At 38.7% G+C, this 16,561-nt stretch overlaps 1 protein-coding gene across 2 annotated transcripts in view; it reads left to right on the plus strand.

Moving 5' to 3' along the window:
* The window catches only part of VPS13C (vacuolar protein sorting 13 homolog C), a 442,250-nt gene that overhangs the window by 259,939 nt on the left and 165,750 nt on the right, over positions 1–16,561 (plus strand). For both annotated transcript variants that reach the window (XM_033920131.1, XM_033920132.1), the window contains exons 42-46: positions 735–838; positions 7,942–8,109; positions 9,868–10,172; positions 12,972–13,119; positions 15,112–15,262. In XM_033920131.1, the coding sequence (XP_033776022.1) occupies positions 735–838; positions 7,942–8,109; positions 9,868–10,172; positions 12,972–13,119; positions 15,112–15,262 (876 nt within the window). The remainder of the gene's footprint in view (positions 1–734; positions 839–7,941; positions 8,110–9,867; positions 10,173–12,971; positions 13,120–15,111; positions 15,263–16,561) is intronic.

The raw sequence follows: 16,561 nt of genomic DNA on the forward strand, positions 1-16,561 counted from the left end.
TGGTTCCTTATTCGTGTCCCTGTTGCATGACCCTATTGTCTGTTGTTTAGTGAGCCTGGTATCTAGGGATTCCCATATGTAGCAAATTATGCCCTGTTTGTCTTCGGAGAAAGCTAAATTAATCACCAGTAGCAAGTGTGGTGTTCTGTAAGGACAACAGGACACATTGCCACATATTCTCCCTCCCCTAGGAGTTGTATTTCTTGCATTTTTTTTTTTTCATTTTACTACTGGTCCTGCATGCTCCCATGGGGGTTGGGGTGGGGGAGGCACTATTGCATGCATGATACAACTTTGCCAAAGGCTTCAGAATTTGCTGGAACACTGGGTAGTATCCATACCAGGCTCCTTCAGATGATAACACCCATCTGAGGCAATATGTTTACTGCTGTCTTTGGAGAATACCTGCTATAGGCAACTTTGTTCTCCTTGGCCATAGTATCTTTACAGATATATTTATTGTCTGTCAATTATGAGACTATTTGAAATAATCATGCAGTTGAAATAGCTTTATTTCATGAAAACAGTAAACCAGCCTCTTTTGATTTGATAAAAATCACTTTTTTATTGATAGGAAATTGTTTTGATTGTAACTTATAGTACTGGATATTTAAGTGCAAGATTTTTGGTTTTCTTTAATGAAAACAAGAAGTCTGCTGAACACAAATTTTTTTTTTCATTTTTATTTGCTGTTTTTTGTTGACATGGGATTCAGTTCTGAAATATTTCAACAGGTATGGATGCATCTGTTTCTATGCAAACTAAGCAGACCGAGGTCTTTGCAAGACTCCAGGATATTGTTGTCACAGATGTTGATCCTCGCACTATTCATAAAAAGGTAAATCCTGAAGTATAGGTTGCATTTATAAATTACGTAACTATGGTTTTCAATTGCAGATGTGTGAAACCCTCAAAAATAAGTTTATGGACCATCAATGCTAAAAGCCATTACATGGAAAGTGCCAGGCAAAAATCAGTCTAATCACTCTGACACTACCTACATAGAGGGTAATTTTATAACAAATTTTCATGTGTATGTGGCCAGGTTGAAAATTCTGATTTGCGAAAATTATGGGCATTGGCATGATGGTGTGTATCCAGCTGGTAGGCAATTACATAGATTATAATGTATGCTAATTTATACACATACTTAAATAATCTAGGCATGGACATTTACACCTGTTTACAAGGCACCTTGATCGAAAATCAAATGCAGATTAGTTTGTAAAGTATGCTTATTGTCTATACAACAAATTTGTTTTTATGTCATTTTTAACATTGTACTTGTTTCATTTATTAATACATGTTATTTTTATTGTACATCGCCTAGCAAATTATATAGGCGATTCATCAAGACTTAATAAACTTGAAACTTGAAACTTGAAGTGTGACCAGGAAAACTTCCTCCCCATAATCCAAATGGAAAAACATCTCCATCCTGTACAGCTAACAGTATCATTTCAGTCCCATTCCCAGGACAAAAGCCAGCTTCTAACTGATTTAATCTGCCAGTATCTTCTAAAAAAAGAGAAAATCTGAAACAGTACAGAATTCCAATAAAGTTTACCCCCCTCCCAAAAAAAAAAAAAAAAATCAGTACCTGGCCTATAGTTTGCACAAACTTGGAAGTTCAAACTGATTTAAAAAATTTTTTTTTTTTAAGATGTACGAGGGCATATAAAAATTAAAGACAATTGTTAAATTATGCAATAACCGGAACAGAACTAGGAAAAAGCAACATATGTACTCATACATTGCCTGTTGAATAATAATAATAATACATTTATTCTTGTATACCGCCCATCCACAAAGTTCCAAGCGGTTAACATCAAAGAACTGTACAATCAATGAAAGGTACATCAAATTAATAAAAATGAATGACAAGATAAAGAATACATAGTTATTTAACAATCTTATCAAATGTGTTTTTAAAAACTTTCTAAAAACGTTATAAGAATCCGTTTGACAAACAAGTGGGCTTAACCAAGAGTTCAGTTTACCTAGTTGAAAGGCAAATGTCCTGTTCAAAAATTTCTTGTATCGACAGTTCTTAACTGAAGGATACATAAACATAAACTTATTACGAGTGCAGTGCTTGGCCTTTAGTCATGTGACAGTCATGAGGTCAGAAACATGGACATGCCATTGCAAGATTGACCATCGAAGAACAACGTGCAGTAGTGCGACTTTGGGTAGAGGGAGTGAAACCTGTGGAAATTCACTGATATTGACTCGGTGTGGACATAGCACCATGAATCAGCGAAAGGTTTATGAGTAGGTAAAAAGGTGTAAAGTGGAAGAACAGGTATAACTGACAAAGGTTGTTCTGGTCGCCCATCAACATCACGCACACAAGAGCACATTGACAGGCGGATGCCTTGATTAGAGAAGACCAATGGATAACAATGTCTCAGTTGACTGCATATTTGGATATCAGCTATGGATCTGCATTTGCCATAATGCATGATGATGGGATATAGAACAGCAAACAGAAGAGGCACAGGAGATGTCTTGACCCAACCTTAAGTTACATATGCTTTATTGGTGTTACAATATCCAAAATATAAAAACAAGTTCTTCTCATACTATGTAGGTAAAAGTCCTGACAAGGATCCGTGTTTCGGCGACGAATGCCGCCTTCCTCAGTGGACAACAAATAACTTGTATACCTATACTCTAGAAAAAAGTGTCAAAAGTTTGCGCATGTCTCTTGTGGGACTTTTACCTACATAGTATGAGAAGGACTTTTGATATTTTGGATATTGTAACACCAATAAAGCATATGCAACTTAAGGCTGGGTCAAGACATCTCCTGTGCCTCTTCTGTTTGCTGTTCTATTTGTCTACGAGGCCTAGGACCTTCTGTTCTTTCTTTTGACTTGGGATATAGGAAATCTGCACATGATGGGTTCCCAAACAGCTTACTGATCTGCACAAGCAACAGTGTGTGGAGGTTGTGACCCAATTCCTGAGATAGTATGAAGAAGATCCGAGTATTCTGGAGGGAATTGTCCCTGGCGACGAGACATGAGTGCATCATTGTGACCTAGAGATCAAAAGACAAAGCATGGTGAAGAAAAAGAAGCGGTGCTCATCTGGCTTCAGGAGCAGCCAAAAAAACTACTACTCTACAGGCATGCAGAAGCTAGTTGAACGATACAACAAATGTGCTGTCTTGCATGAGGACTATGTGGGAAAGTGATATGTTCAATTGCTCGCAGTTACTTCTATTAAAGCTGTTAAATGTATTTTGCCTTTACTTTTTGATTTATCCTCGTAATAATGTACTGCCAAGGACAGGGAAAACACCCTTTTCCAGAGTATGCTGAACAATTATATAGATTGTAGACAAAGCTTCAGAGGGCAAGTTGACTGACATTGTTCACCAGATGTTCAAAATACATAATAGATATGAAAGCAAACTGGAAACCATGGAGTTGATACTCAGCTGGTGGTGCTCAGTGTTTTGCTGACGCTTCTGGCATCAGGCCCAGACATTCAAGGCTGGGCCATGTCTGGGCTTTAGCATTGAATTTCCAGTTTTGAATAGCCAGCTAAAGTACTACCAGTTAAGTGTGATATTCAATACTTAGTTGGCTATGGGTTACTGTATAAGGTAGGACTAACGTGGTTTTATTTATGCAGTCACCTTGGCCAGTTAAATGCTTAATATTGGCACTTAACTGACCAAGTGCTGCCTCTGTCCCTGGAATGCTTCCAAAATAGCCATTTTTGAGAGGGGTATTAATTGGACTTTTTTAGCAACATTAACCAGTTAAGTGCTACTGAAAATGACCAGTCCTGAATAGGTGACTTAACCAGCCAGAAGCCATTTTAGGTTGGTTGAATTGCTTTGATTACTGACCCGCACATTAACTAACTAGTATAGCTGAAAAAAGACAAGAATTTGAAGGAATATCATGGAGTTGAACCTGTTTTTTTGAATATGGGCTCATTGTCAATCCCAGTTACTGAGCCTTTTCTATATGATTGACCTGTTACTACCACAAGGGTCACCGCTTTCCCCTCTGCTTTTCAATATCTACATGTCCTCATTAGGTGTGAAACTAACCCAACTGGGAATAAAATTATTCAGCTACGCAGACGACTTTACGATCATCATCCCATTCGCCAACTCTATCTCGGAAATCATTACCAAGGCATCCAATGCCATAAATGAGATGGAACAATGGATGACAGATTTCAAGCTCAAACTCAACCCACAAAAAACAAAATTCTTTGTTGCCTACCCTCACCCGCTTGACACTAAAACCCCACTATGCATCAATAAACTCAACTACCCTATCCAACCCACCATGAAGATATTAGGTGTTACTCTAGACCAATGCCTAACTATGAAGGAACAAGTGGACTCCCTATTCAGAAAGGGTTTTCTTACTCTCTGGAAACTCAGATCCATTAAATCATACTTCGATACGTCAGCATTCAGAATCTTAGTGCAATCCCTCGTACTGAGTCAACTCGACTACTGCAACATCACTTATCTAGCAATCTCACAAAAGAATATGAGACGTCTTCAAATAATGCAAAATGCTGCGGTCAGACTTATCTTCGGGCTGAAGAAATTCAACCACGTGACACCATACTATCGGCAGCTGCACTGGCTTCCAATGGAAGCCCGAGTAAGGTTTAAATTCGCCTGCCTCTGCTTCAAAGTACTATATGGACTTACCCCCAAGAACATAATGGACCTTTTCTCATTTTCTAATAACAAACGAAAGAGAAACACACACTCAAAATTCATTTCCCCTCCAGTTAGAGGTTGCAAACTGAAAAAACACCACGAACACCTTCTCTCTCACCAAGCAGCCCTATGGGGTAAAGACCTAGATCAACTACTCTCGCCCACTACCTACAGGGAATTTAGGAAACGCCTAAAAACATACCTGTTCCTGAAATATCTAAACAATTGACCCACTCTCTCCTCTCTCTCCCCAATAACGGTTCCCCCTACCTTTACCCCCCCCTCCTTAGCACACCTGAATTTGACGGTACTGTGATACATATAAACTGTTATCTACATCTTATCGTAATTTTTCGTTATTTATTCCAAACAGGTCCTGTCGGACATTACCTACCAAAATGTACATCTTATACTCTTGCTCAGAAAATTGTATTTCTATACTCTTGCTTTCTTAAAGTCTCTGCTCTCTGTATTTCATCTGATTATCTGCATATTGTATTTCGCTGAATGTCCAGCTATCTTGATTGTAAACCGCCTAGAAGTCGCAAGATATTGCGGTATAGAAGAATAAAGTTATTATTATTATTATTACTATTCGCTCTCTTTCAACATCATTTTTTTTGTAAGTTGAATTGGCCAAACTCATCAAGTTGATGAGTTTGGCCAATTCAACTTACAAAAAAAATGAATAGAATGTATTGACTGAACAAACTATTCTGCCTTATCACAGCTATTATTCACTGGTAAATAAGAAGTATATTGATACTAAAATGTGAACATATTTGTGTGGATTCCATTGGGTCCCATTGTGGATCAAAGAAGAGAATGTCTCCTCTGATCTCCCCTCAAATTTTTCTCTACAGCCGAGGAGTAGGTCTCCACCTGAGGTCATCTTCAGAGTATCTTTTATAATAAAACCATAAGCATGCATGCACACTCTTACCGGCATGTTCCGTGATCCTTTGGTCCGTGGCCGGCAAGAGTGTGCATGCGCACTGACTACGGCCCCACGTGTGGCACAGAAATTTTAAAATGCGGCACTCCCTGCTCTCCAGCAGTAGCATTTTCTGCACGACGGTTTCCCCAGATTAAAAAAGAGACTACGGCGGTGGAGTTTTTCATTTTCCCCAGGTCATAAAAAGAGCCTACAGCGAGCCCTGCCCCAGCTGACTCCAGATAATAGGGGAGGAAGCGGAAGAAGTCAGCTGTTTGCCTGGCGTCTTTCCCTTACTGGCGAAGGCACGGACATTGAAGAAAAGGTTGCTCCACCCCCTCATACTACACCACCAATGTGCACAACGTTTCATGCCACACATACACCGCTGCCGCTCTCAAGATAAATCGGGCCCCACACTCGCGGTCTGGCTGGCTAACTTTCAAGCCGCGGCAGCAGCTCCTATCACGAACCGCACCTGACCCTAAAGTGAATCGCTGCAAGACGGAAGTTCCTCTTCAACGGGATGCACGAATTGTGGTGCTATCACATTGCCGACAAGTTTCCTGGGACACCTCCGAGGTAATAGCATGTGCGGTCGACGGTCGCCATAACAATTTGATGCGTGCACACATTCGGAGATCGCACATTTCATTTCCAATGATTGTCGATTGGCGGTTTAACTTACACAAGTTAATCTGTGCTGTTTTACTTCTACACTTTACTCTGTGACGGTTTCCTTCATACAACTTACTCTGTGCCGTTTTCAAGTTACTCTCTGCCAGTTGCTTAAAAAAAAAAAAAAAAAAGGTAGTTTGTTGAAGGGGCATATTCCCCCAACAGCCCCCTGACATCCCCCTAAGATCTCCACACACCCACATACACACACAGGGGATCAGGGAGAGACAGTGGGAGGGAAAAAAAGAGGATTCATTGACAGACTGACAGAAATATGTCACACACACTGAAACAGAGGTAGGTGGCAGTGAAAGACACACACAGAAGGATAGGGGGCTAGAGACACAGATTCAAATTTTTTTTAAAAAAAGTAGACAAGGAGAGAGAGACACACAGAAAAAAAAAAGACATACAGCAGCCAAGGAGACAGCCAACAAAAAAAAACCAAGACTGACATACATCAGCCAAGCAGACACACAAACATACAGCGGCCAAGGAGTCAGATAGACATACAACGGCTAAGGAAAAAGAAAAATTCCAGACAGTGCCCAAAGAGACAGGCAGCAAAAAAAGAGAAGACAAAAAGCAGCCAATGAGACAGATCAAAATAAACAAAGACGCACATACAGCGACCAAAGAGATAGGCAGGCAAACAGTGGGCAAGGAGACAGACAGCAAAACAAATATAGACAGCCAAACAACAGCCAAAGATACAGATGGGTTACGCCCCAGTGACACACAGATTTGCAGAAATAATGTGAAAACAAATAAACAACCGTACAATAGATATTAAAGTTCTCACGGTAAGTTTTCAGTAAATTATTTTAACTGTTAAGATTGCACATTTATTCTAGCACCCGTTAATCTAACGGGCTTAAACACTAATATGCCATAAATGGTTAGTTTATTCCTAGTGATTTGCAGGTAGAGAGAGAGAGCGGGCAAAGGTAAATATGTGGCCTCTCTTAAGCTCTGCAGATTTTAAGAAAATATCTCACTTTTCATTATAGCATTTACTGTAGGTTGGGGGTACATGGGTTTCTTTACTTGACTGATAAAAACAATTACCATTTTGATGCTGACTTCTGACATGCCAGCAGGTTTGGGTAGCCAATTGCCCTATTAGTAGGTACAAGTAGGGTTTTCCCTTTTTTATATTAAAGATATACCTTATGTGAAGAGTCCCGTCAGTGTTGGCAAACTTCTAGTTTTCAGGGAAAACAAAATTGTTTACTCATATCTGATGCTTATTGAAGACAGCAGTTCACCAAATCCTCACATCTTTCTCTCATTCTGGAGAATTTATATTACCTGAATTAAAAAAAAATCCCAAAACCTGAAGGTATACTATGCAGCTGCAGGAACTACATGCCTGCTCAGAGAAACTTTTAAGTTTTACAGAGCTCGGGAAACATTTTATATCTATATCTCCTTGTGACGGGTGAACGGTTGCCTTTGTAAGGCAGTTATGCTTTTTTTTCCTCTTATAATTGGGTCACTATGGTATTCATGCATGTTTCTTATACTTTATATGTGTTGTGTTGCTGTGTGCAAAATTGATCTGAGATTTTAAAAATACCTGTAGTGGATTATAGCTTTATAAAAACAGTTAACATACTTTTAGGCTGTCTCTATGGTTGGAGATGAGGTCTTCAGCTTCAGTATGCTCCTGTATCCAGATGTTGCTGAGGGAGAAGCCTACAAGGATATGTCCAAAGTGGATGGCAAAATACTTCTTAAAGTGGGCTGCATTCAGATAGTCTATCTCCATAAGTTTCTAATTTCACTTTTGGTAAGTATAATTTGTGAAGATTTAAAAATGACAGTATTGTTTAGATTACCGTACTCAGTGTTGAGTAGATTTGTTTTTCTTTTGGGTTTATTCTTAGGTCTATGTTTTTCTTTATGTCCTTTATATTTGTATTTCTTATATAGTCATACATATAGAGGGTTAGTATTAAAGGTTTGTATGCATATTATTTTATGACTAGTTCCTTCATTTTGAAAATCTTTGTGCCAACTCTTTCAATGTTGTTTCTGTATCAGTGTGTAGTCTTTTCTGCTAAGACATCTTATTATTGCTTAAATTGCTTTGGATTTATAATAGGATTGGCTTCAATAGGAGTTAATTTTAAAATAAATGTATTTATTTTGGCTCATAGATAACAAAATAAGTGCCAAAAAATTAGAATATCCAAAATTGTCTGTTCTTTAACGTCCCTCCAGAATGGCACAGCAGTACAAGTAGGCCAGGGGTGTCAAACTCAATCACAAAAGGGGCCGAAATCTAAAACATAGGCAAAATCACAGGCCAAATTTTTTATTAAGATACTTAGTGGTCCTTGTATTAAGGTACGCTAACCGATGTAGCACGGACTAAATACGCACCTTAATAAAAGGACCCCTTAGTCTTGGTAGAAGTATAGGGTTACAACCTCTCCAACTCCACACTGACTCTGTGATGTAAACAAAATAAATAAAAAAGACTTGTCCTCTCTGTTTTAAGTCCTAGGTCACGCTTGCTGTCTAACACCAGCTCTGGCAGGATACACATTTCAAATCTGACATATTGTAATCAGAAAACAGAAAATAAAATTATTTTTTCTACCTTTTATTGTCTGGTCATTATTCAAATTGTATTGTGGTCCCAGGCTCTGGTTGTCTTCTGATGACTCACTTGCCAGGGTCTCCTTCTTTCTTCTTCCCTTCCCTTCCATTTCCCTTCCCTCCCCCAGAGGTCTGGCATCTTTCCTTTTGGCCCGAGATGTGGCCCTCTGTTCTTTCCCTTTCCTCCTCTGATGTATGGGACTGCGGCAGAGGGAATGTGCTGCTGAGGCTACAGCAGCCTGCTAGGATCGCTATAGCCCACTGGCAATTCTCTGCAGGCTGCTTTAATGTGAGACTGGAAAGCCAGGATGGAGGGAGAGGAAGGAATGGTGGGCCAAATCTCAGGCTAAATCACGGGCTAAATTTAATTACCCTGCGGGTCAAATTTGGCCCATGGGCCCAAGTTTGACACCCCTGAAGTAGGCTATACACAGAATGTCTGTTCTCAGGCTCTAGCAGGTGGAGATGGTAAACCTATACAGTCCTGTTAGGCCTTTAGGTAGTGGCTGTTGGACAGAGTTTGGGGTCCTCGGGGGTTTCACACTTGGACAGCAGAGTCCCTCTCCCCCTTTCCCCCACTTCACTCTCCATGTTAGTGGTGCCTGAGCTGTATGGTGAGGGCACTGACTACATCTTAAAGAGCCGGTGGGTCTGCTCCTTTAATTTTTTTTTTTTTTTTAAAAGCAGACAGAGCCATTCACAGTATTAGTGATGATCCAAAGGGAAGCCTTTCATTCATATTTTTCTTCCCTTTTTCTTGATATGTTTAAAAGAGCTATAAAAATAAAAATGGAAAAGGTCCATCAATAAATAACCATTTGCATGTTTGTTTATTTGGAATTTGATTAATTGCCATATGCATTTGATAGTTGTCTGAAATTTGAATAGGTATGTAGCATATGATGTTTTCATACTATTTAAGATGGTGATATCTTCCCAACAGAGCTTCCTCAACAATTTCCAAACAGCAAAAGAAGCCTTAAGTGCAGTCACGGTGCAAGCTGCAGAAAAGGCAGCATCTAAAATGAAAGATTTTGCTCAGAAGAGTTTCCGTCTTCTAATGGATATCAATTTGAAAGCTCCGGTTATAATTATACCTCAGTCATCAAGCTCCCACAATAGCATAGTAGCAGATCTTGGTCTGATTAGAGTACAGAACAGCTTTAGCTTGGTCTCTGCAGAGAAATGCTCCCTTCCTCCAGTCATTGACAGCATGGATGTGCATCTAACACAGCTGAAGTTATCAAGGTAAGAATAAGACAATTAGTAGTTTTTCAAAAATGTCTGGATATGTAAATGTTTTTCTAATTGTATCAATATTATATTTGTGTTCAAAACTTCTACCTAACCCCCTCTTTTTTTTTTTACACTCAATGTATTCTAAGCAAAAAAACTTAAGATGTGGTTAAGTTCAAAGCCTGTGTGTTAAATGCTGAGGGTGTATCCAGCATCTACCTAGCTTTTTGCATACTGGGCTGATGCTTGCTGCACATGTCCAAATTACATGCATTTCAATCCATTCTCAGCCCAACATTAGATCCCAAAAGAGTACAATGGATTTTATGATGCTTATCCAGGAATAAGCAGTAGATGTTCCCAAGTGCATCTTAATAATGGTTTATGGACTTTTCTTTTAGGAACTTGTGCAAGCCTTTTTAAAACCTTGTTAAGCTAACTACTTTTACCACATTCTATGGGAACAAATTCCAGAGTTTATTTAAGTGAAATGATATGGTGGCCATGTTAGACCACTTTTCAAGGTAATATATAGAAATAAAACAAAGGAAATAAGGTAATTCCATTTTATTGGACTAACTCAATGCATTTTATGATGAGCTTTCAGATCAGTAGAGTTCTGTTGAGTTTAGTTGAGTGAAGAAATATTTTCTCTACTTATTAGCTTCATTGCGTGCTCACTAGTCCTTATATTTTTGGAAAAAGTAAACAAGCAATTTACTTCTGCCTGCTCCATTCCACTCAGCATTTTATATATACATCTATCATATCTCCTTTAGATGTATATATTTTATATATACATTTATCATATCATATCTGTATCTCCTCCAGGCTCCAGATTCTATTTGCTTTTCTTGGTCACTGCTGCGCATTGAGCAAAGGGTTTCAACGTATAATCAATGATGTCACAAATCCTTTCCTTGGGCAGTGACTCCTAATGTGGAACATTGCATCATTTAACTATAGTTTGAGTTCCTCTTTCCTACATGAATCACTTTGCACTTGTTCATTTTAAAAGGCTTGATTCAGTAATTGGTGCTCAATGTTGTTCCTTAATGGGCATTCAAAGAACAGCACTGAGTGCTGATTTCAACACCTAAATTTGGGCACCAAAACTTTAGTCTTCTGAAATCAGGTGTAATTGCTAGTGCCTAATTCAAGTGTACATACCTAGTATTCTACACTAAGCACAATTTTAGGAACATCCCTGCCCCATCAATACAACTCCTATGGCGACTCACCATTTTGGGTTGCATGCTATGCAATTTGGACATACATCCTTATAGAATTACATGCAGCAAGATGTGCATGCAAATCCATATGGGTGCTAGTTAGCGCCAATCAGCAGCATCAAATTATTGGTACTGATGCACTCATTTTGGATTGGTGCCCAAATATTGGCACACAATTTTGGGAACCATATTCTATAGAGAGAACAAAACAAAAAAAATGGACTCCATTTTATTAGTTTTATTCTAGCTATTTCTGTGGACCCTGTTTATTTTTTTCTTCTATATACTATTGAGAACCCGGGGATAAATGTCTTCTTTCATTTGGAGTCCAGTCTCATAAGGCCCTCTTGCAATTTTGCAAAATTCTATTGTTATTTAACAACGTTGAATAACTTTGTGTTGTCAGCACATTTGATCACCCCACTTGTTCCTGTTTCCAGACCATTAAAAAAATATATATATTTGAAAAGCAGTGGTCTCATCATAAATCCCTGGGGAATCCCACTGTTTACCCTTCTCCATTGAGAATATTGACCATTTCACTCTCTCCTGTTTTAACCACTCCTTAATCCACAATAGGACACTGCTTCCTATCCCATGACTTTCTGATTTCCTCAGGAGTTGTTCATGAGGTACTTTTCTGAAATGCCTTCTGAAAATCCTGATCCACAATATCAATCGACTCACCTTTATCCACGAGTTTATTCTAAGATAAGTTCTAGTTGAATGCAGGTCCTTCTTAAGAGTACGTTAGCATTCTTGAAGGCTGCTATCACCAATGGGACTCTGTCATACCAGGGTACATATTATATAGCAATGGCAAGGTTGATCTAATTGGTGGAGAAGCGCTTTGTTAAAGAAGGGCCCTGAATCAAATAGACTAAAAGCTCTGCAGGAAATAAAATACACTTTGGAATCTTTATAGATAATAATTACATGTGTAAAGAGGAAAGGGATAGTGATAGCAGTATACTACCACTCACCTAACCAGAATAAACCGACAGACATATGTTGCAATGTTAACAGAAATTAGTGAAACTAACAAATTAGGTAACGCACTAACACTATAATAATATATATCTTTCAGTTACAACCATGTCCTATAGGCCCACCAAGCCAGAAGAGTCAGCTTGTATAGTAGTTCTAGTGAAATTAAAATAAAAAATATATAAAGTAAGCAATCATTAGGTCTTTCATAAAATAAATTTAAAAATATGTATGGATGGAACAGTGTAACTCAGTGGTCCCCAACCCTGTCCTGGAGGACCACCAGGCCAATTGGGTTTTTCTGGCTAACCCTAATGAATATGCATGCCTGTCACTTCCATTATATGCAAATCTCTCTCATGCATATTCATTAGGGCTAGCCTGAAAACCCAATTGGCCTGGTGGGCCTACAGGGCGGGGTGGTGGGACCACTGGTATAACTGAAAGATACCTATTATTAAAGTGTTAGTGCATTACCTAATTTGTTAGTTTCACTAATTTCTGTTAACATTGCAACATATGTCTGTCACATGTCATTTATTTTATGAAAGACCTAATGATTGTTTACTTTATATATTTTTAATTTCACTAGAACTATTATACAAGCTGACTCTTCTCAGCCAGATTTGGAGATTCTGCAGCCAGTAAACCTGTTGTTGTCAGTCCGCCGAAATTTAGCAGCAGCTTGGTATACACAGATTCCAGGAATGGAAATCAAAGGAGATTTAAAACCCATGCAGGTAAGAAAGTTAAATGCTTATTTAAGCAATAAGTGTTGAATATTTAGTTATAATTATGAAAGAAGCTTTTTGAATAGGGCATTAATCGGGTATTTATAATCTCAGAAGATTTTTTGGAGGACTTAGTCAAGGAACTATCGGGGACTATATGATATTGCCCAAAGAATAGTCCATGTACTAGTTGTGCTAGGTACGTTCCTTTCTTCTTTCACAACAGCTTTTAGGAAATATTGGAGGTTATAGATAACGCGTTTGTAGTTGTGAAAAATTGCTTTAGGCAGAGTAAGCAAGCAACAAATCAATCTTGCAAATAAAATTGTCAAATAGCACTCCCCTTTACTATAAAAAATGGCTGCTGCTGACAAAGGAACTGAAATTCCCTTACTATAATCATGAAGGACTTGGCAGTCCCTAAGGATAGAAATGAAAAAGGATGACACTCGTAAAGGAAATTGCAATGAAAGAAGTTTCCCTTAAACTACAATTTTTTTTGTATTCCCTCAGTTCTTCCTGTGGGCCAGCTGAGTGCACAGTTGGTTTCTGGATTCTCAGTATTATAAAACTTACCACCCTAAAGTGTCACACACTCCTGCCAGATCCACTTCTGTTTTCCTTTCATCTATCTCAACCTGGTTCAGGAAGAGAATTATTACTGCAGGCTAATGCAGCAGAGCCACTTTGCCCCAGGAGAAGGACCAAGGCTTCATATATTTCCTCATTCACATGTAGGCAGGAGGCTTAAATCCTATATTAAATATGAGGTTTCAACATCTTCCTCTACAAACAAACGTTCAAGATGAGCACTCTTTCCTCCAGTCTTCCCTACTTTGAAGAAGGGAAACTGGCTATGACTATTAGATCTCAAGCATGCTTACATACACATTCTAGTCCATCCATGTTGCTGGTCTCTGGTGAGGCCCCATTCAGAAAGATATAAATAGGATGCAGTCTCTCCAGAGGGCGGCTACAAAGTTGGTCAGTGGTCTCTGTCATAACAGACTTAGAGACCTCAATATGTATAGTGTGGAGGAGAGGCAGGCAAGAGGGGGATATGATTTGAGACATTTAAATATCTTCATGACATTAATGTACAGGAGGTGAGCCTTATTCAAGAGAAGGAAAACTCCAAAGTGAGAGGGCATAGGATATAATCTCAGGAGTAATCTAAGAAAATACTATTTTACGGAAAGGGTGATAGGTGAAAGGGTGTGGAGGTGGTAGAGACAGACTCTGTTTGAATTCAAGAAAGCATGGGACAGGTTTGTGGGAGCTTTCAGGGAAAGGAGTAGATAGTAGATGCTGTGGATGGATAGACTGGATGGGATATTTGCCCTTCATCTTCCATCATGTTTCTACATTTCTGTTCATTCCATGAAACAATATTTTTCCTATTCATTTTAAAATTATTACTAAGTAACTTTATTGAGTGTTCCCTCTCCAGTGTCTCAATTAATTTGGCCAACCTGTCTTTGTAATGTTGCAAGTCAAATCTTCCATGATTGAACTACTCCTGAAATGAACATTTCAAAGATTAACAACCCTGAGCTTGAGAGTTAACCACTTTTGTGCCTAACTTTATCTTCACCTGTAACACATGTTTTCAGTGGACAGCAGGACTGATCAGGTACACAGTCTCTCCTATTTCCCTGAGAGTTGATTTTTTCTCTTGAGCTCTGAAATTAAGGAGTTGAGGTGACTGCTGTGTGTGGGAAGGGCTGCACATGCTCAGAACATTGCATTGAATTCTGAGCTCTGGAGGAGTTGCTCCATCCTGGCGATGCTACTTGTTTTGTCTGATTAATCCTGCAATCTATAAGATAACACCTGTTAAAGATGAGAAACTTTGCTAGTTCTAATCCCTTCAAGAAAATTTAAGAATGCTATTTCTGCAATATTTGAGCCTTGAACCAGATTCTTTTATTTCCTTACTTTGTGGTTTTTTTTTTTTTTTAATGAATAAAAGTGATTTGTTTGCTACCAATTTCATTATAGGTAGCTCTTAGTCAAGATGACCTAACTGTTCTTATAAGTATATTACTGGAAAATCTTGGAGAAGCTTCTTCACAACCTTCTACTACTCAAACACGTTTAGATACCCAGCAAACAAAAGCAGAAAACAAAAGTGAAGCTGAGATGGCTAAAGGTACATGAAATTCTGAACAATAAAGCAAATGTATCTATGGATTGTTGATCTTATTGTTAGCAGCATTAGGTAGTATTTGTTACTGAAAAGACAGAATACAGAACCAAATCTAACAAAGCTGTTTATATCCAGTTTTTCATTGACTGGCAAGCCATTATATTGAGTGACAGCTTTTAGAAAGAAGTACAGTTTGTTCTTCCATGTATGATAAGTGTTGTAATGTGCTTTTCTTTCAAATGAGAGACTAGGTAGAGAGGTTGATAGTGGGGAATTAGAGCCTGTTCACAGCATCTTGACTTGCTGCTCGTTTCTGACTCATGTTTCTAGTAGTATTTATTTATTTTTATTTTATTTATTTATATTCCACATATCTGACAATTCTATGCAGATTACAAATTATTCAAGTACTCGTGCATTTTTCCCTATCTGTCCCGGTGGGCTCTTATCTAATGTACCTGGGGCACCGGGGGATTAAGTGACTTGCCCAGGGTCAAAAGGAGCAGTTTAAAGTTAGTGTGTCTGATATTCAGCTGGTGTTGGGCAACGTGCGGTCTGCTCATAGCCAGTGCTCAACCCAGATATTCAATGCTGGGCTGTTTTGGGTGGCTACTATTGAATATCTGCCTTTTTGTGCCAAGCTCTAACTCAACCGGTTAAGCAAATAAATTAATAGCAGGCAAAGATAGGACAGCTATTTATCCAGTCTGATTTGCCCACTAAACTTAGCCAACCAGTGTTTGAATATTTGCAACTATCCAGTTATCTCCCCAATTTTTTGTGGTTATTTTTAAAATTTATATACTGTTTAAAACTAAACAGTATCCATATCAAAATCCATAAGAATAAAATACACATAGACTTCAAAGCTGCTTCTGTATTGCATCAGTCCCCTCCTTATTATACATTGCATAATAGTTCTACTCTCATGAAATGCTGCTATAAAAAGTTGAATCTTTAAAAGGTTTTTGAACCCAACTGTGTCTGCACACCTCTGCAGTTGACCCAACAAACTATTCCACACGATTAATTTTTTTATGAGAGTGGGATCGGTGATCACTGGGGTAGTGTGTGGGGGTCTGTTTTATGTGTTTGCAGTGCTTATCTGGTGACTTTAGGTGGGTTTTTGTGACTTAGACCATATTTTACATGGTCTAAGTCACAATGTCCAAGTTCCGTCGATCCTGGGCTGTATAACTTTCGGTTATATATGACTAAGTCTAAGCCTAAGACTAAGTCTAAGCCGGCCCAACTCGCACCCTCGACACCCCTCCTGAAACGCCCCGTTTAGTTTCAATGTTC

This window comes from Geotrypetes seraphini, chromosome 14 (genome assembly GCF_902459505.1).
Source record: "Geotrypetes seraphini chromosome 14, aGeoSer1.1, whole genome shotgun sequence".
Classification (NCBI taxonomy): Eukaryota; Metazoa; Chordata; class Amphibia; order Gymnophiona; family Dermophiidae; genus Geotrypetes; species Geotrypetes seraphini.